Source organism: Pongo pygmaeus, chromosome 7 (genome assembly GCF_028885625.2).
Source record: "Pongo pygmaeus isolate AG05252 chromosome 7, NHGRI_mPonPyg2-v2.0_pri, whole genome shotgun sequence".
NCBI classification, from domain to species: Eukaryota; Metazoa; Chordata; class Mammalia; order Primates; family Hominidae; genus Pongo; species Pongo pygmaeus.
The window spans coordinates 113,167,568-113,190,169 of record NC_072380.2 but is presented as its reverse complement, the minus strand read 5'-3'; the positions used below and the strand labels follow the sequence as shown (position 1 = coordinate 113,190,169).

The following is a 22,602-nucleotide window of genomic DNA, read 5'->3' as shown; positions in this document are numbered from 1 at the left end:
ACTCAGGAGGCTGAGGTAGGAGGATCCCATTAGCCTGGGAGGTATTTCTCAGGAAATAAAGTTTTCCCCAATCTCTCTACTCCTCACCCCACTTTCCTTGCACAGCTCTCACCCCATGCTTCTGATAATAACAGATACATGTGAAAGTTTCTAGTTTCTTTCTTTCTTTTTTTTTTTTGAGACGGAGTTTCGCTCTTGTTGCCCAGGCTGGAGTGCAATGGCGCAATCTCAGCACACCACAACCTCCACCTCCTGGGTTCAAGCGATTCTCCTGCCTCAGCCTGGAGGCAAGTAGCTGGGATTATAGGCATGTGCCACCATGCCCAGCTAATTTTGTATTTTTAGTAGCGACAGGGTTTCTCCATGTTGGTCAGGCTGATCTCGAACTTCTGACCTCAGGAGATCTGCCTGCCTCGGCCTCCCAAAATGCTGGGATTACAGGCATGAGCCACCACACCCGGCCTCTAGTTTCTATTTGGCTGCTACAGAGAGGCCTTCAACAAAAACTTGGAAATACGGTGCAGCTCTTGAATGATGACTTTAAGGATCTTGATGACTTTAAGGATCAAAGTACAAGCTGAGAGGGTGGCTTTTACTAACAGGCTCTTCAGTAACTACATTAAAGGATTAATGAGCAAGAGGCACCCAGGCCAGGGGCTGGGGAGTGACTTCTGGTTAGCCAGGAAAGTAAAAAGGGAGTCACAGATAATCATGGGTAGTGATTATCCAGACTTCAGCCCAGGATGAGGGGACACAAATGAACTGTCTTCTGATATCATGGTCCCATTGGCGAGCCCATTCCTGATGTGGAGATAGAGGCATCAAACTTTCACCCTGATTCCACCAAATGTTTGATTTACTCAGCTTCCATTGTTCTAATTTTCATTCATCTCCATGGATAGGTCTGTTTGCTGTTTATAACAATAATGACTATTACTATTTTGCCAACTGCATTGACTTCAGTAAAAGGGTAAGTCTGTTTGCAGGGAAAGAGTGCATTAGTCTCTCATATTCCAGTATTACAGTTTTAAGAAAATTATCATTCTTTGGCCGGGTGTGGTGGCTTATGCTTGCAATCCCAGCACTTAGGGAGGCCGAGGCAGGCGGATGACGAGGTCAGGAGATCGAGACCATCCTGGCTAACATGGTGAAACCCCATCTCTACTAAAAATACAAAAAATTAGCTGGGCATGATGGCGGGCGCCTGTAGTCCCAGCTACTCGGGAGGCTGAGGTGGGAGAATGGCATGAACTCGGGAGGCGGAGCTTGCAGTGAGCCGAGATCACGCCACTGCACTCCAGCTTGGGCGACAGAGCAAGACTCTGTCTCAAAAAAAAAAAAAAGAAAAAAGAAAAGAAAAAATTATCATTCTTTTTGAAATTAATCTGTTCATATCCTGACTTCATACATTTTTCTTTTTTTCAGACAGACTTTCGCTCTTCTTGCCCAGGCTAGAGTGCTAGAGTGCAATGGCCCAATCTTGGCTCACCATAACCTCTGCCTCCTGGGTTCAAGGGAGTCTCCTGCCTCAACGTCACAAGTAGATGGGATTACAGGCATGCGCTACCACGCCCAGCTAATGTTGTATTTTTAGTAGAGACAGGGTTTCTCCATGTTGGTCAGGCTGGTCTCGAACTCCTGACCTCAAGTGATCCGCCCACCTTGGCCTCCTAAAGTGCTGGGATTACAGACGTGAGCCACCATCCCTGGTGACTTTATACATTTTTCAAGAAAATAGTTAATTTGAGCCCACCACTAAGAGATGAATTTTTTTTCTTTCTTCCTCTTTCTTTCTCTCTCTTTCTTTCTTTTTCTTTTTTTCATGGTGTCTGTCACCCAGGTTAGAGTGCAGTGGTGCAATCACGGCTCACTGCAGCCTCAAACTCTTGAGCTCAAGCGATCCTCCCACCTCAGCCTCCCAAGTAGCTGGGACTACAGGCTCCAAGCACTGCACCTGGCTACTTTTTAAAAACATTTTTGTAGTGATGGGGTCTCAGTATGTTGCCCAGGCTGGCCTTGAACTCTGGGCTCAAGCAATCCTTCCATCTAAGACTCCCAAAGTTCTGGGATTACAGGTATGAACCATTGCACCCAGCTCTTGGGGAAAATTTTAGGCAATGATTCCTCTCCTCTATCTCCACTCCAGCACAGTTTTCAAGAGCTGCAGCTCTTTTAACAACTTGTTAGGGTTAGAAGTTGCCACAGCAGTAAAATTGTGGTGAAAAGAACATAGGGAAGTGATGGAAGCTCAGTGATCAGACCCTGAGACCTGTAGAGAAGAAAGGTGAGGAATAGCACTGTTTTGGTGTTTTTGTTTGTTTGTTTTTGAGAGACAGTGTCACCGATTTTTTTTTTTTTTTTTTTTTTGTAGAAACGGGGTTTTGCCATATCGCCTAGGCTGGTCTGGAACTCCTGGCCTCAAGTGATCCACCCGTCTGGGCCTCCCAAAGTGCTGGGATTACAGGCCACCACGCCTGGCCAGCATGGTTTATTCTGTGCATCCACACCTAGCCCCACCCCACCAACTCAACCTCAGTGGATCTCAGGTGCAGTCTCTACATCAGTGGCATCAGCACTGCAGGGAACTTGGTAGAAATTCAGGGCCCCACCTCCGACCTACTGAATCAGAAACTCTAGTGGTTGGGCCCAGCAATCTGTTTTAACAAACCCTCAAGGTGAGTGTGACTGGATTTGAGAATCACTGATATAGAGCAGAGTCCAGGGCCCTCCTCACAACACACACCCTGACCCATACCCAGGCGGACCTGCTTCCTGGATGGGTTCCTCCTGATGTTAGAAAGTGGCTTTACCTTGGACAATGTCAGGAGCCTTGTTTTATGTATTCTCTGGGTCTAGCACACAGGAAGTATTTAAGAATGGCTAATGGGCCGAGCTTGGTGGCTCCCAACTGTAATTCTAGCACTCTGGGAGGCCAAGGTGAGTGGATTGCCTGAGTTTAGGAGTTCAAGACCAGCCTGAACAACATGGTGAAACCCCGTCTCTACTAAAAATACAAAAATTAGTTGGGCATGGTAGCATGCGCCTGTTGTCCCAGCTACTCAGGAGTCTGAGGCAGGGGAATCACTTGAACCCAGGAGGCAGATGGAGGTTGCAGTGAGCCGAGATTGCACTGCTGCACTCCAACCTGGATGACAGAATGAGAATTTGTCTTTAAAAAAAAAAAAGAATGGCTAATGAACTAAACTGAAGTGCACATTTTATATATGCTTGGGATCAGTTCATTTATTCCATTCCTTAGCTCTCTACGATTCAGCAATATCCAAATTCTCCTCTCTCACATACCATTTCTTTCTTCTTCTTCTTCTTTTTTTTGGGGGGTGGGGGCAGGGGTACAGTCTCACTCTGTTGACCAGGCTGGAGTGCAGTGCTGTGATCTTGGCTCACTGCAGCCTCAACCTCCTAGGCTCAAGCAATCCTCCTGCCTCAGCCTCCCAAGTAGCTGGGACTACAGGTGTGCACCACCACACCCGGCTATTTTATTTTATTTTATTTTTGCTGTGTTGCTCAGGCTGGTCTCAAACTCCTGACCTCAAGTGATCCTCCCATCCCAGCCTTCTAAAGTGCTGTGATTACAGGTGTGAGCCACTGCACCCGGCCATACATCATTTCTTTCAGTTTTCCCCAGGGTTTCTTCCCCCCTTCCCCATCTCCTTAATTCCGATGTGCAGAGCTCTCAAACCGTCCTGCTGTGCAGAGTCCATGCTTTCCTGTCTAAATTCAGTCCTTTGGAAATGTACTCCATTCACTGTCTCAAATATCACTGCCATGGCCTATCTTTCAGCCACAGAATCCACTCAAGGATCCCAGCGTACAGCATTCAACATCACTACGCCATGCTCTCTACCCCGTCATTCTTCCTGCCCCCTGCCCCCAATGTTTTAACTTCATTCCTTCTGTGATTGGTCCCACTATTTTCTTTTGCTGTGGCTCCTACTCTTACTACTTTTACTGATATCCTTGAGTCTGCCCTCCCTCTGTCACCTCTATTCCCTTCCATTCCAGTTGACATCATGATAACTAAAGTCTTCATTCCTGGTCAACTGTGAGTGTCTCCTAACTGTTCTAATCTCAAATATCTCCTGGCTCTGATCCAAACCATAGCACATCACTCTCAGATTAACTTTCATCAGACACCACTATGGTCATGACAGGGAAGGGCACACCACAGAACAAACTATAATGCACAGGCACCAAGCCTGTCACCAGAGAATTGGCATGTGCCCCTCCCATGGAGTCCACCCACCTACCTTATCCTCAGAGCTTGACTTCTCTCCCTCCCCATTCACTCTAATTTTTCTTTTTCCTCTCAGACTGTCCTCTGGAATTGAAAATTTATTGCGTCCACTATTTTACTCCTAACTTATTCCTGCTGTCCCTTCAGGACTGCCTTTGGACAACCAAAATGGCCTCTGAGAGTGCTTTGCTAAACCTAGTTCTTCAGGTAAAGACAGTTCTTTCTCCTAAGAGGAGTTCTGTTGGCAGATTTTAATCTTAACAATATACTTTTTCTCCCCACTACAGGTGATGAAGGGTGGAAGAGGTTCAGGTTGTAATGGGTCATCAACTACACTTGACCTAGAACAGGTCCTTAGGCAGGAGGTCAGGGCCTCCAGAGGCTTCCTGAGCATACTGGAATCCTGAGGGAAGGAACAGTCTCTAAGGAGGTGGTGGGAAAGAAGGTGCAGAACTGGAGTCTGGCCAATTCCACTCGAGTAGAGAAAGCTGAGCCCCCTTCCCTTGGGATGCCCAGTAGAGAGGAAGCTAGAATCAGAGACACAGGGGCCAAGGAACTCTGACCATATAGAAACCTCCAGCCAAGAAGGTAAACCAAATCGTTCCTTGGGAAGGTATTCCTAGATTTGCTTGGGATGACATAATTGTTTTTTTTAGTGGATATGCATCTCTTAATCCTGGGAAGATTTAGAATTACATAGAGATATAACGAAGGCAATCAAACCTTATGGTGTTTTTTGTTTTTCTTTTTTGTTTTGAGACGGAGTCTCACTGTTGCCCAGGCTGAAGTGCAATGGCACTATCTTGGATCAATGCAACCTCCGCCTCCTGGGTTCAAGCAATTCTCCTGCCTCAGATTCCTGAGTAGCTGGGATTACAGGCGCGTGCTACCACATCCAGCTAATTTTTTGTATTTTTAGTAGAGATGGGGTTTCACCAGGTTAGCCAGGCTGGTTTCAAACTCCTGACCTCAAGTGATACACCTGCCTTGGCCTCCAGAAGTGCTGTGATTACAGGTGTGAGCCACCATACCCGGCCTAATTTGCATTTCTCTAATGGTCAATGATGTTAAGCTTTTTTTCATATGTTTGTTGACTGCATTAATGTCTTCTTTTGAGAAGTGTCTTTTCCTGCCTAGACATCCTTTTAATGTTTACTAAAGTGTCTAAAAATTAACCTTGCACAGGCATGATGGTACACACCTGTAGTCCCTACTACTTGGGAGGCTGAGGCAGGGGGATTGCTTGAGCCCAGGAGTTTGAGACCAATCTGGGAAACACAGCAAGACCCCATCTTTAAAAAAAAATTAAAATTAACCTTGCAATGCTGCTTTAAAGTATATAACTTGCTGATGTAGATTTTTTATTATAATTTTAAAATCTTTTAAAAGTTTATATACTATTTTGGAACTTTTTTATTTTTTATTTTATTGTATTATTTTATTTTATTTTACAGAAGGAGTCTCACTGTTGCCCAGGCTGGAGTGCAGTGGCATGATCTCGGCTCACTGCAAGCTCTGCCTCCCAGGTTCACGCCATTCTCCTGCCTTGGCCTCCTGAGTGGCTGGGACTACAGGCGCCCGCCAACACGCCCGGCTAAGTTTTTGTATTTTTAGTAAAGACCGGGTTTCACCGTGTTAGCCAGGATGGTCTCGATCTCCTGACCTCGTGATCCGCCCGCCTCGGCCTCCTAAAGTGCTGGGATTACAGGCTTGAGCCACCGCGCCCGGCACTATTTTGGAACTTTTAAGATAAATTACAACTTACTGTATGTATTAGTTTAATGTATTTGTTTAATGAGAATTACTTAAGAATTTGGAAAAGTGTGTTAATCAGAAAATGATGTATTTGAAAAAATAATCAAATTTTTAAATTAATAAATGCAATTTAAAATGTTTAAAATGATTAACCAAGTGGCTCAGACATTGTTAGATTTATAAATAGCATAATAAAATGGAAATGTTTAATGTAAAAGCTTGAAATTTTAAATGTGAAAGTAGTGAATATTAATTTTTAAAAACCCAAGTAGTATTGTATGAAAGGAGAGAAAATTAGCACACCTCTTGACAAGGATGAAACAGGCCCTCAAGCCTGACAACACACATACAGTTAAGGCATTGCCACCTACTTCGTGGCATCTGACCATCCTTAAAAAATAATTTTAAAAAAAAGTAACTTTTTAACTTTTTTTTTTTTTTTTTTTGAGACAGGGTCTCACTCTGTCACCCAGGCTGGAGTGGACCTCGGATCACTGCAACTTCCACCTCCCAGGCTCAAGTGATTCTCCCACCTCAGCCTCCTGAGTAGTTGGGACAGAAGGCACTCGTCACCACACCTGGCTTTTTTTTTTTTTTCTTTTTTCTTTTTGGCAGAAACAGGGTTTCTCCATGTTGCCCAGGCTGGTCTCAAACTCTAAGCTCAAGTAATCCACCTGCCTGGGCCTCTCAAAGTGCTGGGATTACAGGCATGAGCCACTGTGCCCAGCCCCAAATAACTTTTTTTTTTTTTTTTTTTTTGATGGAGTCTTGCTCTGTTGCCCAGGCTGGAGTGCAGTGGCATAGTCTCGGCTCACTGCAACCTCCTCCTCCCGGGTTCAGAGCGATTCTACTGCCTCAGCCTCCCAAGTAGCTGGGATTACGCTACCATGCCCAGCTAAGTTTTTGTATTTTTAGTAGAGATGGGGTTTCACCATGTTGGCCAGGCTGGTCTCGAACTCCTGACCTCAAGGTATCTGCCCACCTTGGCCTCCTAAAATATTAGGATTACAGGCATGAACCACCGTACCTGGCCCCTAAGTAACTTCTAAATAATCATTTCAGCGTGAAAAGTTCTAATGAGTTTTTAAAAAGTCTTTTATTTTTATCTTTCTTTTTCATACTACCATAGAGAAAGTTCACCAGGAAATATCCAAATCTATAAATGTAAATTCTTCCTAATAGTAAATGTCCAAGAAAAGTGCATTTGAGTTGGGTGAATAGGCAGCAAGTGTGCAGAGTTGGGAAAGCGAGCCAGAGGCTAATCAGAATGACACAATACAAACTCTGACTTCTTACCTTCTCTCCAGACTTGTTTCTCCGGTTGCCTACAGACCTGCAGTTGAACATCCTTGCTTCATCTTCAACTTTGCATTTCAAAAACTTAGCTCATCACTTCCTCATCCCCATCTCTCTATTCTTGGCCTCAGCCAAAAGGCTTCCTGTCATAAATAATGTGTTTATTGCACCATAAACAGCCCAACACAACAGGCTGGTCACCTTGCAGTCATTTTTTCACTCTTTCCTCTCCTTCTCTTTTACTCTAAATCCATCAGTCAGTCCTGATGAGCCTTTCACGCTGGGTCCACTTTGCTCCAATTTCCTCAGTCACCACCATCAGCTATGGCCATGTTACCTTATGCCAGGATTACTGCAGCAGTCTTCTGTCAATTTCTCCTGCTGCAGTTCATTCCACACAGAGCTCCCACAAGAGCCATCAAACTTTGTTTTCATCTCTAATTTGTATTTGCATAGGCTTTTATGGACTCCCCAATGTCTGCCAAATAAAACCCAAGCTCCTTTTGCTATCCAAACGTTTTCACCAATAGGGGTACTCTTAATCTTCATCTTTTATTATTTCTTGATGGGAACCCTCTGTTTTTGTCAAGCTAATTTGCTGGTCCCATTCTCCAATGGCGTTGTGCCTACACACATATCTTTGCATAGCCTATTTCCTCTGTCTGGAAAGCTCTGACCCCTCTTGTTTTCCACCCCTCAACTCTGGTTTCTTCCTTTCCATCCAAACCCTGTTAAACACTCACCTCTTCCTACACTTTATACTAGATGTCATTCGGCTATAAACAATTCACGATCTCCTTGGCATCAGTATACATTTCTGTAATTAATTTCCACATGTTTATATTATTCTGTAACAATGTCTTTGGTTTTGCATATCTATTGTTTCCTTAAAAGACTATATAAGGTTTTTGGCTGGGCACGGTGGCTCATGCCTGTAATCGCAGCATTTTGGGAGGCCGACGCAGGTGGATTACTGGAGGCTAGGAGTTCAAGACCAGCCTGGCCAACATGGTGAAACCCCATCTCTACTAAAAATACAAAAGTGCCTGTAGTCTCAGCTACTCTGGTGGCTGACACATGAGGATTGCTTGAACCCAAGAGGCAGAGGTTGCAGTGAGCCGAGATCATGCCATTGCACTCCAACCTGCACGACAGAGCAAGACTCTGTCTCAAAAAGGAAAAAAAATAAGGCTATATGAAGTTTTTAGAGAAGAGTTTTACCAGCAAAATTTAATCCCTCCTAAGTTCCAGTAACCTCACCAGTAAAATGGCCATAAAATGCTTTACGGAGTAGGGGGATTGGGAAGATCAAATAAATTGACATCAATAGAAACTTTGCAGAATGGGCACAGTGGCTCATACCTGTAATCCCAGAATTTTGAGAGGCTGAGGTAGAAGGATCACTTGAGGCCAGGAGTTTGAGACCAGCCTAGGCCACTTAGGTCTCCTAAAAAGAAAAATAAAAATGTTTTACAAAGTTTAAAGCACCAACAAATGCATATTCCCCCTTTTTCTTTTCTTTTTTTTTTTTTGGAGACAGGGTCTTGCTCTGTCACCCAGGTCGGGATGCAGCAGCATGATCTCAGCCCACTGCAGCCTCAACCTCTCGGGCTCAAGCGATCCTCCCACCTTAGCCTCCTGAGGAGCTGGAACTACAGGCTCATGTCACCCATGCCCAGCTAATTTTGTCTATTTTTTGTAAAGACAAGGTCTCACTATGTTGCCCAGACTGGTCTCCAACTCCTGGATTCTAGCAATCCTCCTGCCTCAGCCTCCCAAAGTGCTGGGATTCCAGGAGTGAGCCACCACATATTTCTTAGTAATGACAAGGTAAGCACTTAACTAATAAATGTTGACTAAGAGACCAATACGTGTAAACTTAGTGATTCAACAAGATTATAAGATGAAGAGCACATACATTATGGCATAAGCAGAATCACTTCATAAACAGCAATGACAGCAGAGCAAGCAGCATAGTGATTCAAACATACCGAATGTCTCTGACTTACAAGTTAATAGGACTCCAGATAGATGCTAATGAATCAAAAACCTCACATAAATCACTGTTTCTATGAAAGTAATTCATTATGTTTATTTAATTATGAGGGAATATTTGAAAAGCATAATATTTGTCCAAATTCCCCCAAGTTCTGATCCTATATTTGAAATGCATTCAGATTTGCTTATTCAACTTTTTTTTGCTTTAGCAAATATTAGCGGTATACCAACTATATACCAAGCTCTGTTTTAGGCCCTGGAGACATACCAGTGAAGACAGTTCAAGTTCCTGTTCTCAGGGATCTTATATTTCAATCAGATAAGTAGCATTAAATAAACAAAATAATTACAGATTATAGTTAAGTGCCATGAAGAAAGCAGTATGGGGACTGGGTGGGGAGGACTATGGATGGCATATTTAGGGAAGACATCAATGAGGGTGCCTTTTTTGTTGAGACAGGGTCTCACTCTGTCATCCAGGCTGGAGTGCAGTGGCATGCATGATCAAGGCTCACTGCAGCCTCAACTTCCCAAGGTCAAGTGATCCTCCTGCCTCAATCCCCAAAGTAGGTGGGACTAAAGGCATATGCCACCATACTCAGCTAACATTTTTAAATTTTTAAGAAAGTTTTTAAGTTTTTTGAGGTGGAGTCACTCTGTCACCCAGGCTGGAATGCAGTGGTGCGATCTCGGCTCACTGCAACCTCCACCTCCTGGGTTCAAGTGAGCCTCCCACCTCAGCCTCTGAGTAGCTGGGACTACAGGTGTGTGCCACCACACCCAGCTAATTTTAGTATTTTTTAAGTAGAGATGGGGTTTCACCATGTTGGCCAGGCTGGTCTCAAACTCCTGGCCTCAAGTGATCTGCCCATCTTGGCTAGAATTACAGGTGTGAGCCACGGTGCCCAGCCTAATTTTTCCAAATTTTAGTAAGGACGAGGTCTCACTGTGTTGCCCAGGTGGGTCTCAAAGTCCTGGGCTCAAGCAATCCTCCCTCCTTGGTCTCCCAGAGTGCTGGGACTACAGGTATGAGCCACCGTGCCAGCCAGGATGGAGGATGAAGTAGAGAGGCACAGGAGCCCAGGAGGGAGCATGCCAGCTGAGAGAAGAGTGAGTGCAAGGGCCCTAGGGCAGCAAAGAGCTGGCTGTGCTAAGAGGTCTATGTGGCTGGAGCCTCCTGATTAAGAAGTCTGGAGCCAGATCACACAAAGCTTGGTGAGCCTTGGGGAGGAGTTTGGATGTTATTCTTTGTGCAATGGAAAACCACTAAAGGAAATTACATATTACTGAAATTTAAATTGTGTTATTTTTTAAACAGTCATATTTATCATTATAATATCTTGGATCACTTCACAAAACTTGAGTAGATTTTGTTCAAAATACAAGTCTTTTTTTTTTTTGGAGACAGAGTCTAGCTCTGCTGCCCAGGCTGGAGTGCAGCAGTGTGATTTCGGCTCACTGCAATCTCCATCTCCTGAGTTCAAGTGATTCTCCTGCATCAGCCTCCTGAGTAGCTGGGATTACAGGCGTTGTCACCAGGCCCAGCTAATTTTTGTCTTTTTAGTAGAGATAGCGTTTCGCCATGTTGGCCAGGCTGGTCTTGAACTCTTGACCTCACGTCATCTGCCCACCTTGGCCTCCCAAAGTGCTGGGACTGCAGGTGTGAGCCACCAAGCCCGGCCCCCAAAATACAAGTTTTGAAAAGAAAAAGGACTAGGTATTTTGAAATGCAAGCTTCCTGCATATTGGCAGGGTACACCGAGTAGGGGCTGTCATAGGCTCTACTTGCTGTTATCATTACCTGTCTTATGAAATTATGATTTTTTTAAATTATTTTTTGTAGAGACAGGGTCTCACTATGTTGTCCAGGCTGGTCTCAAACTTCTAGCTTTAAGCCATCCTCCTGTCTTGGCCTCCCAAAGTGTTGGGATTATAGGGGTGAGCTACTGTGCCTGGTCAAAATTAGGATTTTTAACATTTCAAATGCAAGCTATCTCATTGACCGTCAAAATGGTAGACAAGCCACCTTCAGGTATCTTTTAAAACAGACTCTTAAGACTACACAGTCATAGGAAGGAGACAGTTGATGAACTGATATAAAGTGACCCTTAAAATATGTTAAGAGGAATTAAAAATGCCTTGTGAACAACAGTGATGTGCTAACATTACTTGTAAATGCATAAAGTATCTTTGGGATATATAAGAAACTGGTAACATCGGTCACACCTATGCTGAAGAGACCTGGGTAGCTGAGGGATAGGATGGGAGAGAATTCTTACTATACATCTTTTTGTCATTTTGGTGTTCTGAAACAATATGAATTTACCTATTCAAACAATAAATTTAAATTCTACATTTTTTCAATATAGATCCTTATCTGAAAGAAAATGGACAATCTTCCAGAATTGGTGAGAAGAAATTTGCATCACTGGGTAAACTATCTATTTTTTTGTTTTTATGTTTTCTTTTTCTTTTTCTTTTTTTTCTCAAGAGGTCACACTGAGGAAAAACCATCTAATTTGAAGGAGGCTTAATAGAACAGTGCAGTGGCTCAGGCATATATTCCCAGAGCTTTAGGGGCATCTCTTGAGGCCAAGTGCTCTAGCCTGGGCAACATAGGAAGACCTCCCATCTCGACAAACAAATTTTAAAATTAGCCGGGCATGGTGGCACAAGCCTGTAGTCCCAGCTACTTGGGAGGCTGAGGTGGGAGGATTGCTGGAGCTAGGAGTTTGAGGCTGCAGTGAGCTATTATCACACCACAGCACTCTAGCCTGGACAACAGAGTGAGACCCTGTCTCTAAAAAAAATTAAAAGTGGCTGAAAATCTAGACCTATACTGTTCAATACATTAGTCATTAGCCACGTGTCTATTTTACTTTAAATCTAAATTAAATGAAATTAAACTACAAATTCAGTTTCTTGGTCACAGTAGCCACATTTCAGTGTTCAGTAACCATTAGCTACATGTGACTAATGGCTACCATATTGGTCAGCACAGATATACAATATTTTTATCATCATGGAAAGTTCTATTGAACAGCCTGCTATATACTTAAACAAAATACCACCAGAGTTATAAACTGCTTCTTAAAATTTATTTGATAGGCCAAGCGCGGTGGTTCACGCCTGTAATCCCAGCACTTTGACAGGCTGAGGCAGGTGGATCAACTGAGGTCAGGAGTTCCAGACCAGCCTGGCCAACATAGTGAAACCTAGACTCTTCTAAAAATACAAAAATTAGCCAGGTGTGGTGGCATGCACCTGTAATTCCAGCTACTCAAGAGGCTGAGGCAGGAGAATTACTTGAACCCAGGAGGCAAAGGTTACAGTGAGTCACTGCACTCCAGCCTGCATAACAGAGTGAGACTCCATCTCAGCATAAATACATAAATAAAACAAAACTTAGTTGACTGAAACAAATTCAAAAATATTCCAACACCAATTTTCCTGAGATGATTCACTAAATGACATTTTGAGGTGCAATCAAAACCCTCAGTATTCAATTTCTAAGGCAGGCAGGGATACACTGGGAAGGTGCCTACATACACAAATAATTTATCACTACAAAAAAAGCAGTTTGCACTAGTAGACACAGGTAGTTATAGCCTAAGAGTTAAAGAACTATTTTTCTCAATGTAAACTTAAAATTAACATACTTGTTATTTACTGAATTTGGTATCTGCACTGACTCAATAAATGAGTCAGTAGTACTAACATGATAACAGGGTAAATAATGAGATTGATTATATTCAATTTATTTAGTACAATTCATAGACTTATCTCATTTTTGCTACCATTATGAATTCATCACCTCCCTACTTAAGGCATTTCAACTAACTATAGTCATCATTTTCCTTTTGATACACAATTTAACAGAATCTAGTCAATGGGTGTCCCATTAAACTGGCTTCTGTATTCTTCCATTATTTTCAACACTGTTATTTTAATTTTTATATTTATTTATTTATTTTGAGATGGAGTCTCGCTCTGTCACCCAGGCTGGAGTGCAGTGGCATGATCCTGGCTCACTGCAATCTCCACTTTTGGGTTCAAGTGATCCTCCCACCTCAGCTTCCCGAGTAGCTGGGACTATAGGTACACACCATCACAACTGGCTAATTTTTGTATTTTTAGTAGGACAGTGTTTTGCCATGTTGGCTAATCTGGTCTCAAACTCCTGACCTCAAATGATCGTCCTGCCTTGGCCTGGGATTGGGATTACATGTGTGCTGTAAAATGCTGGGATTACAGGCGTGAGCCACCATGCCAGGCCCCAACACCATTACTTTTAGAAAGTACTTGCCTTCTGGCCCAAACAAAATGTTCCAAGACTCACCTGTGCTTCCCTAGACCCAGACATGGAATCAGCCATTTTTCTGAGGTATGTTGGTTCCTTTAAGTGAAAAATGGTTTTAGACCTCAAAATTTAGCCAACAGGAGTGCATATGATCAGGCTCATGTTGGTGGTGTAATATTGCTCCTTGGCAATTTCATTGAACAAAGTTAGAAAAGACATATTTTATTAAGTGTTATTAGTTTGTATTAACATTTTCAACTTAGTTCTTACATTACTGGATGTCTACTCCAATTTTTTATTCTTCTTCCAAGTTATAATTATATTTCTCTTGCTTTATAACTCAATGAAACACTGAATTATCACTCTAAAAATGTTAAATTCTTAACAAAGTTACCATAATCCCTTATTTCTTTTATTTGGCAATAGAAAAAAGCATGAAATAGTAATGCAATTATTAATACTAACAGTAAAACTACTGAATAACATTCAAATTCTTTGCTTTTCTCTTAAAATGCATCTCACTAAGGTGACCAAACCAATGATTCTGTCCCTCACAAGAAGTCTTCATTTTGTTTGCTTACTGAATACTTCACGAATGTGCGGTTCCATCCTCTTAGTTCACATAAGAGTGTCAGCAGGCAAACAACTGACACCTCTGAGTTCTTAGATGGGAATGGCTTTCAGCTTCTCAATTTTTCTCTTGAGAGGCTAGGATTTTTTAAAAATGCAAATTATCTTATCAATAGTTAAATGGCAGATAGGCTACCTTCACATTATCTTTTAAAAATAGATTTTTATATGGAAGGAAATGAACAATGTTCCAAAATTATTCATGACAAGGAAATGGTATAATGTAGGTAACTTGAGGTAATTCTGATTAACAGTAGGTTTATCATTCAGACAATACAACTATGGATTTGCAAGACAGAGACACACTGGACAGGTACCTACACACATCATTCTGTCACGACAATCATTTGACACACACTTGTCAGGACATAAGCCATTACCACCATTCAGCATAAAAATATTTTCTTGCTCAGCCTGTGAAGGAGCCAAAAGAAAGATTACTAGAAGGAAGTTGTTCATACCTGGTTGGTTTCCTAGAAGAGAAAACAAACCAATGAACCATAGTTACAGGAGCTGTCCCCTAATTAGTAATACAAAGCTGGAACTGATTTCATCATTTAATCTGACAGGTAGGTCATTTATGATTCACAAGAGCTGCCTGGCACCTCTGTCGTGGCCTACCCCAGAGAAGGCAGTGCTACTACTCAGCACACCGCTAGTGAGCCTGGAGCTGGGGTCTCGCTGTGTGCTGACCTTATTTGGGCCTCACTTGGCTCCCCTGAGCTGTTGTTTTAAGCAAAAGGGCTCCTTAAATGGTGGCTATTATCATTTTTTTATTTTTCATTTTATTTTATTTTATTTTATTTAGACACAGTTTCACTCTTTTGCCCAGGCTGGAGTGCAGTGGCATGATCTCAGCTCACTGCAACCTCCGCCTTCTGGTTTCAAGCGAGTCTCCTCCCTCAGCCACCCAAGTAGCTGGGATTACAGGTGCCTGCCGCTGTGCCTGGCTAATTTTTGTGTTTTTAGTAGAGATGGGGTTTCACCATGATGGCCAGGCTGGTCTCCAACTCCTGACCTCAAGTGATCCACCCACCTTGGCCTCCCAAAGTGCTGGGATTACAGGCGTGAGCCACCGCACCCGGCTTTATTTTTTATTTCGAGACAGGGTCTCACTGTGTTTCCTAGGCTGGAGTGCAGTGGTGCAATCATGGCTCACTGCAGCCTCCACCTCCTGGGCTCAAGCAATCCTCCCACCTCAGCCTCCCAAGTAGCTGGGACTACAGGTATGTACCACCACACCTGGCTAATTTTTGTATTTTTTGTAGAGATGGGGTTTCACCATGTGGCCCAGGCCAGTCTGGAACTTCTGGGTTCAAGCAATCCACCCACCTCGGCCTCCCAGAGTGCTGGGAGCAAGAGTGCCCAGGTGCGAGCAACAGTGCCCAGCCCCAGCTCTTTTAAAAAGCCCAGATAAAATCACTGATATTTGAGATATGTTGCCTAAAGGGTGCACCACCATCAGTTTCTGTAGATTTCGTAGGCTTTATGTTAAATTTAGTTCTCAACAGGAATGCCATTAGTGCATTACGATTTGCCATTATTTATTTTTCTTCAGAGACAGAGTCTCGCTCTGTCACCCAGGCTGGAGTGCAGTGGTGTGATCTCGGCTCACTGCAACTTCTACCTCCCAGGTTCAAGCAATTTTCATGCCTCAGCCTCCCAAGCAGGTGGGACTACAGGTGAGAATCACCATGCCCGTCTAATTTTTGTATTTTCAGTAGAGACGGGGTTTCACCATGTTATTAAGAGTTGACAAAAGAGGCTGGGCATGGTGGCTCATGCCTGTAATCCCAACACTTTGGGAGGCTGAGGAGGGTGGATTGCTTGAGCCCAGGAGTTTGAGACCAGTCTGAGCAACATAACAAAACCCTGTCTCTACAAAACATAAAACATTAGCTGGGCGTGGTGGCACTCACCTGTAATCTCAGCTACTCAGAAGGCTGAATTGGGAGGATCATTTGAGTCTGGGAGGTGGAGGCTGCAGTGAGCCAAGATTGTGCCACTGCATTTCCAGCCTGGGCAACAGAGTGAGACCCTGTCTCGAAAGGAAGGGAAAGGAGAGGAAAGAAGAGGAAAGGAAAGGAAAGGGGAGAGAGAAAAAGGAAAGAGTTGACAAAAAAAATTATTCTTGCATTAAAAACAATCACTTGAATGTGGCTTTTGTTGCAGAAAAAAATAGAATATAAAAACAAATAAAAATAAAAATCACTATTTAAGACAACTGCCCTAGACAATTTCTCTAGAAAGTAAGCTCCATAAGGGCATACACTTCAGTGGTTTTAATGTTTTATAACAACATTTATAACAACACACACTGTAGGCCTAAAAAGCATTTGATTTGTAGTGAATGAATAATTGACTTATATAATTCAATGTCTTTAAAGAGCTACACAATAAATTCTTTTAAAGATTTACTATAGGAAAAAAATTAGTCTTTCTGAATAAAACTGTTGTGCTGCTTTTCATTAGACAGTTAGGAACTTGTTTCTTCGACTTCCAGGAAGACGAAAGTGAGGCCATTTCCAAGAATATCTCAATTGGTCTTCCTTTGGCTCTCATCTTTCAAATCCAGTACTTTCACACCACCACTGGAATTACCTTTTGGAAAAAACCTGAAAGCCAAAAGTTTAGATCCTGTGTTCCCTTTTCATTCAAGCCCTAATCTATTGTTTATCGTACTTGCCTCCTCTCCCGCCTGCCTTTACGCCCTCCTATTCACCCTGTTTCAGCCAAGGGATCATCATCCCTTCAACACATGCTGCTTATGCCCACCTCCACCACATTCCTGATGTTATTTCTTCCACCTTACAATGCCCTTTCCTTTCCTTATTCCAAGTACTGTTCTGGCCCCCGTCATTCCCACATCAAAGACATCCTTTGAAATTTGCACTGCTTGTGTTTGAATCAAAGTTGTTCTACTACTTTAGCCTCAGTTTCCTCATTGGCAATATTGTAGTTTCCTGCCTGATAGGATTCTGTGAGGAGGCAATAAAATTATCCAGGTTCAGCCAGGAGCAGTGGCTCACGCCTGTAATCCCAACAATTTGGGAGGCTGAGGCGGGTGGATTACCTGAGGTCACGAGTTTGAGACCAACCTGGTCAATATGGTAAAACCCCATCTCTACTAGAAATACAAAAAAAGTAGCTGGGCATGATGGTGGCCACCTGTAATACCAGCTACTCAGGAGGCTAAGGCAGGAGAATCGCTTGAACCCAAGAGGCAGAGGTTGCAGTGAGCCGAGATTGAGCCATTGCACTCCAGCCTGGGCAACAAGAGCGAGACTCCGTCTCAAAAAAAAAAAAAGAAAAAAAAAAAAAGAAAATTATCCAGGTTCAATAAATATCCATGCTCCATTAATATTAGCTCTTAATAAAATTAAAATTTCTTCTATTTACCTGAAAAGTATTTTTGTCATTCTTTGTATCTTTTTGTTGTTTGTTTAGAGACAGGGTCTCACTCTGTCACCCAGGCTGGAGTGTAGTGGTACAATCATAGCTCACCGCAGCCTCAACCTCCCTGGCTCAAGTGATCCTCTTGCCTCAGCCTCCCAGTAGGGGGGACCACAAATGCACACCACCACACCTGGCTTTGTTTTGTTTTGTTTTAACTTTGTAGAGATGAGGTCTCACTGTGCTACCCAGACTGGTCTTAAGCTCCTGGCCTCAAGCAATTGTGTCACCTCGGCCTCCCAAAGTGCTGGGTTTACAGGTGTGAGCCAGCCACCATGCCCATGCCTGGCCAAATACTTTATATCTTTTTTTTTTTTTTTTTTTTTTGAGATGGAGTCTAGCTTCGTCGCCCAGGCTGGAGCACAGTGGCGTGATCTCAGCTCACTGCAACCTCCGCCTCCCAGGTTTAAGCAATTCTCCTGCCTCAGCCTCCCAAGTAGCTGGGATTACAGGTATGCACCACCACGCCCAATTAAGTTTTGTATTTTTAGTAGAGATGGGGTTTCACCATGCTGGCCAGGCTGGTCTCAAACTCCTGACCTCAAGTGATCTGCCCGCCTCGGTCTCCCAAAGTGCTGGAATTACAGGCATGAGTGACCGTGCCCAGCCCCAAATACTTTACATCTTAACCTATGTTCTTAAAGTATTTGTGCCTTAAGAACAGTGGTCCTAGAATATGACCCATTGCAAGAATATTCTCACTTTGACCCCTCTTGTGAGTTTTTTTGTTATGCATCTAATATTTAATATTGTCTCAATGGGGTCATTGCATTTTTCTCTTCTCTAAATTAGTTTAGGACAGTAACAGTTGTATCTCTTTTATGTTTCTGCATGTGTATGTCTCTTTTATTTTATTTTTTGCCCCTCCCCACCCTCCTGTGTATGTCTCTGTTTAATACTTCTGTCATACATTTGAACTTGGTATCTACCAAATCAATTGATGTGTGGTAATAGAGAGAGATAAGAGGTATTCGATAAGTGGTAGCACTGTACATTATGCTATTAAAATTTACATATAGGCCAGGTGTGGTGGCTCACGCCTGTAATCCCAGCACTTTTGAGGGCCAAGGCTTGTGGATCACTTGAGGTCAGGAGTTCAAGACTAGCCTGGCCAACATGGAGAAACCCCGTCTCTACTAAAAATACAAAAATGAGCCAGGTTTGGTGGTATGTGCCTGTAATCCCAGCTACTTGGGAGGGTGAAGCAGGAGAATCACTTGAACCCAGGAGGCGGAGGTTGCAGTGAGCAGAGATGGTGCCACTGCACTTCAGCCTGGGGGACGAGGCAAGACTCTGTCTCAAAAAAGAAGTTTACATACAATATTTTACTCAAGTCTTACAAGAATCCTATTAGGAAGGTAGTAGTATCCCTGTTTTGTTTTTCTTTTTGTTTTGAGATGGAGTCTTGCTCTGTCCCAGGCTGGAGTGCAGTGGTACAATCTCGGCTCACTGCAACCTCCACCTTCCGGGTTCAAGCGATTCTCATGCCTCAGCCTCCTGAGTAGCTGGGATTATAGGCGCACACCACCACGCTTGGCTAATTTTTGTATTTTTAGTAGAGACAGGGTTTCACCATGTTGTCCAGGCTGGTCTCGAACTCCTGACCTTGTGATCTGCCAATCTCGGCCTCCCAAAGTGCTGGGATTACAGGCGTGAGCCACAGTGCCCGGCCGTAGTATCCCTGTTATATTGAACAATCATTATAACAACTACACTGGTTTAACACAGATGGCTATGCCATTAGAAAAGCACCTTGTAAGAAACCTTAGTATTTTGAGATTTCTCTTATTCTCTTCTACAACAAAATCCCTAACTACATTTTTTTCCCAATATTGTTTCTGTGTTTATGAGTCTGTGTTTATGTCCCTTGACCTTATGATCCTTGATCCTGCCGCAGCATGTTAGCTCTAAACTCCAGGAGCTCTTTCAGGGAGCATTTCCTGACACGCTGGCTGGGTTCTCATTTCTAGTGTTGAGCTTGGAAGTAGTGGACTTTTGGTACCCAAAGTCAGGCAAGCAGGGACGAGCAACGACTTCTGGACAACAGGAGTTTCTGGACCTCCAAAGCTGAGGACGCTGTATGGCAGTGATCCCACTAATGTTCTGAGATCTCCTCTTTGATGTTAGCAGTCTGATTGCGCACCATTTTCTCAGAACTAATGTCAGGTTACGACATCTGACACACAATCTAGAAACAGGACCCCATTTCAAACTCATATAAATTCCTTTCTTCATTCTTGCTTGGTATGAGAAAAATATGTAATGCGTATGGAAGAAAACATAAACTCTAAGAGAGTCTCATTATAGGAATTCCTCTGATCATGGGCATGACAATTTGCAAATCTGAGTAGGTGTTATGTTCCTCACCAACCTGGCAAACCAATTAAATGGGAAGCTCATCTTCTGAAACATTGCATAGTTTTGATTTTATCACAGACATCATATAATATTTTTTCTATTTCAAAGATCTACAGAAAGTATACCCCTTCAATTGAGAGGGATCTGCTCTCAATGAATACACTTATTATCCATTTCAAATATATCTCTCTATATTACCTAAAGATCTTACAAGGCCAGGCAACTTTAATTTATCTTACATTACACAAGATACTATAAATTATCCTGGATATATTCTGAATGTATCCTGGATATAACCTGAAAATTACTTATAAATTGCTAGTGAAGTTCAAGTGAATAAGCTCTCTGAAGAACTTTACAGTTTACTCATTAAATAAAAACAGGTTAATTGAATGACTTTAATGTCATTAGATATTCTTAGGCACCCACAGTGAGATGCTGCACATATAAAGACATTATTCTGTCCCACAGCTTGCAATCTAAAATTAGATAAACACAGGCAAGCCAGATAAACATAGACAGCACATTTTTTTAAGACAAAAAAAATGATAGGAGAGAAAAATGAGAGTAGTGAATCAAAAAGGCAAAAGGAATCAACGAATATTTCATCTTCTGCCTTTTATTCGTAGCCTTAATTACCTCTATCACAAGCAATCAGACTGCTAACATCAAAAAGGGGGTCTCAGAACATTAGTGGGATTACCACTGTACAGCGTCCTCAGCTTTGGAGGTCCAGAAACTCCTGCTGTCCAGGAGTCCTTGCTTGTCCCTGTTTGCCTGATTTGGGGTACTAAAAGTCCACTACTTCCAGCACTAGAAATGAGAGCCCAACCAGCATGTCAGGAAGTGCTCCCCAAAACAGCTTGTGGAGCTGAGAGGTAACATGCTGCAGCAGGCCAAGCAGTCTGGAGGTGAACACGGCCCTAGGTGCCCATGTGACCATCAGGTTGAGATCTCCCAACTAACCCTCATCCTATATGGTCAGTCTACAAGGCCTAGCTGGCCCTCTCCCTGAAGTTAGGTTTAAAAAGAAAAAATACACCCTCAGTGTGCCAGGCTTCACGGTAGATGGTTGGGATGCAGATAAACATGACATAAGCCCTCTTCTGGAGCTTACAACTTATTTTGGGAGATCGCTCATAAACACACTATTTTGATATAATGTAGTAAATGTAGGGGCAGGGTTGGTTGGGGGCAGGGGCAAAACCAAAGGAAAGGTGCCCAATCCTACCTAGTGGTCAGGGAACGGTTACTGGGGGAGAGGAGGGAGTCTGAGAGGCAGAACCAGGAAAGTGTAGCCCAGATGCCAAGAGGCTGTGTGACAAAAGAGAGGGAGGAAAACAGTGTCAAACTCTGCAGATGTCCAGTAAAATGCACCTGAAGGAAGTCCATTGGATTTGTCAAATAGAACAGGGATCACTGGCAACTGTTGATGGGGCAATTTGAGTGCAGCTAGAAGTCATACGGTAGTGTTGAGGAACTAAGGAGAGAGAAAGTAGAAATGAAAAGCTTGGCTATGAAAAAAAAGTGAATGAGAGAGGAATATGTCATTAAGAGAAGATTGGTTTGTTTTCTTTTTGATCTGAATTGACCAGTTTCTGATCTGAGCGAAAGGAGCTGGCTGGAAATAAAAAGAGGTGATTGATGGATCAAGGGAACAGGTTCTTGGTTTCAGTTCCAGATCCCACTCCTGTTTCCTCCTGGGCTCTGACTCTCTCCCATTCTATTAAATAGCAGCTCCGTTTCCTCAGGGATGGACTTTGCTTCTACTTTCCCTTGCACATACTCAACTGTACCTCCATAAAATATGACAATGACATCTACTAAGTGCAAGAGCCACAGCTGCATAGACGTCCTGATGACTGGCTCCCTTCCCAAACTATGTATTCACCTACAAAGCACTAATATTCTTTTCTAGTGATGAGAATGCTTCCACTTACCATCCAGGGCATCATAGCCTGTCAAGCTGCCCTGGAAGCCTAACAACTGTTTATTTTTTATTTATTTATTTATTTATTTATTTATTTATTTATTTTGAGTCTCACTCTGTCACCAGGCTGGAGTGCAGTGACGCGATCCTGGCTCACTGCAACCTCCGTCTCCCGGGTTCAAGCGATTCTCCTGCCTCAGGCTCCCCAGTAGCTGGGACTACAGGCGCGCGCCATCGCGCCCAGCTAATTTTTGTATTTTTAGTAGAGACAGGGTTTCACCATGTTGGCCAGGATGGTCTCGATCTCTTGACCTCGTGATCCGCCCCCCTCGGCTTCTCAAAGTGCTGGGATTACAGGCGTGAGCCACCGCGCCTGGCTACTTTTTGTATTTTTAGTAGAGACGGGGTTTCACCATGTTGGCCAGGCTGGTCTCGAACTCCTGACCTCAAGTGATCAGCGTGCCTCAGCCTCCCAAAGTGCTGGAATTACAGGAGTGAGCCACCGCGCCCGGTCACATTTTATCCTCTAATAGGAGCAAAATAGTATTTATGTGGGATTCCACTGGTTTAAATTCTAATTAAATGAGAACAGATATAAAGTATTAATTCCACACCTAGCAATACAGT

The 22,602-nt window shown here is 43.1% G+C and overlaps 1 protein-coding gene and 1 non-coding gene across 2 annotated transcripts in view; one reads left to right on the top strand and one right to left on the bottom strand.

Moving 5' to 3' along the window:
• The window catches only part of LOC129042114 (serine/arginine repetitive matrix protein 3-like), a 71,493-nt gene that overhangs the window by 47,363 nt on the left and 1,528 nt on the right, over positions 1 to 22,602 (bottom strand). The window contains exon 3 of the mRNA XM_054497684.1: positions 8,669 to 8,753. Coding sequence (XP_054353659.1) covers positions 8,669 to 8,753 — 85 coding nt within the window. The remainder of the gene's footprint in view (positions 1 to 8,668; positions 8,754 to 22,602) is intronic.
• LOC129043321 (U6atac minor spliceosomal RNA) lies at positions 6,282 to 6,407 on the top strand. The gene has a single exon (XR_008504413.1). It is a non-coding gene; the product is annotated as a U6atac minor spliceosomal RNA (small nuclear RNA).